Below are 2,389 nucleotides of genomic sequence, written 5' to 3' on the forward strand. Positions count from 1 at the left end.
TTGTAGGCATAACATAGCCTATCATTGTTAGAGACACCGCGAGGTTATTTAGTGTGTGTGTGTGTAGTTTGATTTCCAAACTCTATATTATAAGATAATTTCGGGCTTCCATTCTTTCTTCAACTCATCTGTATGGACACGTTAAAAATATCTAAGACCCAAAAAGGAGCTGACTGCGTTGTCCTAAATAACTACACTTATCGGTTGGACTATGCTACAAGTCATGGGGACAAGTACTGGCGATGCACAGTTAAAGGCTGCAAATCAAGAGTAAAGACAGACGGACAAGTAACCACAACGCTGACAGCTGTAACAAATCACAATCATGACAGAGACTACAGAACTACAGAAAAGACGATACTTCGAGCTGCTGTAAAACGTCGGGCCGAAGCTGATGTGTCAGAAAGACCAGCAAAAATCATGAAATCAGAACTTCTCCAAATGGAAGAGGCGAACCTGGTTCATAAAGACATCATCAACGTAAGAAGATCTATCTACAGGCAGAGACGAAAACAATTGCCAAAACTGCCGAAAACACGAGAGGACGTCCACAGAATACTGAACAACGACTTTCATCCAACCACATCAAAAGGTGAAAAGTTTGTCCTGCATAATGATGATGGCACCGGAATAATCATTTTCTCAACAGACAGCAACTTGAAAGAGCTGTGTTCAGCACATGTGGAAGAGCTATTTGTTGACGGAACTTTCAAGTCTTGTCCTCCCCAGTTCAGTCAGATCTACTCCATCCACTGTCTGAGTAATGGCATCTACTACCCACTTGTATTTTGCTTGCTACCATCAAAAACTCAAGAAACCTACAAAAACATGTGGAAAGCAATCCTATCCCTGTGCCGTGAGAGATCACTTTCTCTCCAGTGTAGACAGTTTTCCATGGACTTTGAGAAAGCAGCCATGACCGCGCTTAAAACGTTGATTCCAGACGTCATTGTAAAAGCGTGCAACTTCCATCTGGGACAGGCTCTTCACAGGAAAATCCAGCAGCTGGGACTCGGAAATGAGTTTCAAACAAAAAATGAGGTTGGCAAGTGGCTGACCTACACTTTTGGACTTTCGTCTTTGGATCCGTCGGAGGTTGAGGACAGTTTCGCCATGGACCTCATGAGTTGCCAACCAGACGACACCAAGTTGATCCACTACTCCGATTATCTGCTACAAACATACATACTACCTTCAAGTCCTTTTCCACCTCCACTGTGGGCCTCTGTTCCCAAAGGCCAGAAAAGAACGAACAACGCAGCAGAGTCTTTCCACTCGATGCTGAACAAGGAGTTCTATGCCCCCCACCCGAACGTGTTCTTGCTCACTGACGCCCTAATCAAATTCCAGGCCACGACATATATCAAGATGAGATCAAAAGCAGAATCGAAAAAAACAGCCCAAAGACCAGAAGTTGCACAGCTCGTTAGTGAGAAAAAAACAGGCCAAAGATCCAGATTTGAGTTTGTGAAGGCAATGAGTTTTATCAACAGACCCTTGTAAATAGTTTCCCTTGCAAGATTTTACCAATTTTTAACCTACACTCAGCTCAAATAAAAATCCTAATGCAGCCTCACAGCGGTAAAAGATATCGTTGTGTGTTGGTCCCAAGCCCATAAAATGCAGAGGGGGATTTTTCCACACACTAGGCAAACAAATAACAATAAATAAAAATAAGGTTTACAGTAATCTTGTACATTTCTTTGATATCGGGCGCCGCACCTGTGCCCACTCCCTCCGCTCTTTTGGTACGTGTTTTTCCGCTCTTATGGTATGCCTCTCCGCTCTTTTGGTAGACACCCGTTCTGTTACCTATCCGTCTGTATTAATGATGGAATGAATTTTAATAAAATATGAGTAATTGTATCAACTAGGGGGTCTTGATCGCTCAATTGGTAGAGCACTCGATTCACAAGCAAAGGGACCAAGATCGATCCCGGGTGGAGTCGAGATTTTTTTCTGACCCTGTCCACCCAGCAGTGGATGGGTAGCTTAGTTTGTTAGATTTGACGGAAAATACTTTGCGATAGACTGGTGTCCTATTCAAAGGATAGCAAACAATTGCTATTGTCCGTTTCACGCTATAGAAACCGGGATAAACTCCGACTCCATGGGCCTATGGCTCTCAAGGACTACTTTTAATTGTATCTACACAAACGTGCTCAAAGCGCTATACAGTGGTTCCCAAGCCAACAGTAACACTATGCAGGACGAAACATGACACATTTAAGGCGATATAACATTATTTTATTTGGACAGAGGCAATATTGTTAACGGTCAGGTGCCCATATCACACCTGAGTAAAGTGAGAGAATATGAGTAAAGAGCCTTTTTTTCTCAATGATTTCATTTTTGCACCGCTCACAGTGGCGTAGTATCCAGCAAAACA

At 42.9% G+C, this 2,389-nt stretch overlaps 1 protein-coding gene across 1 annotated transcript; it reads left to right on the forward strand.

Annotated features, from left to right (window-relative positions):
- The first annotated feature begins 251 nt into the window (after nucleotides 1-251).
- LOC144973947 (uncharacterized) lies at nucleotides 252-1,575 on the forward strand. Its single transcript, XM_078916835.1, has one exon. The coding sequence runs from the start codon at nucleotides 421-423 to the stop codon at nucleotides 1,501-1,503; it is 1,083 nt and encodes a 360-aa protein (XP_078772961.1). The 5' UTR covers nucleotides 252-420; the 3' UTR covers nucleotides 1,504-1,575.
- The last annotated feature ends 814 nt before the right edge of the window (nucleotides 1,576-2,389 follow it).

This window comes from Berghia stephanieae, chromosome 5 (genome assembly GCF_034508935.2).
Source record: "Berghia stephanieae isolate SIO BIC M18660-M18661 chromosome 5, UCSD_Bste_1.3, whole genome shotgun sequence".
In the NCBI taxonomy this organism is placed as follows: Eukaryota; Metazoa; Mollusca; class Gastropoda; order Nudibranchia; family Aeolidiidae; genus Berghia; species Berghia stephanieae.

Bases quoted from the DNA above. Each gene is read 5' to 3' on its own strand.
- LOC144973947 (XM_078916835.1), top strand. From the start codon at position 421: ATGAAATCAGAACTTCTCCAAATGGAAGAGGCGAACCTGGTTCATAAA.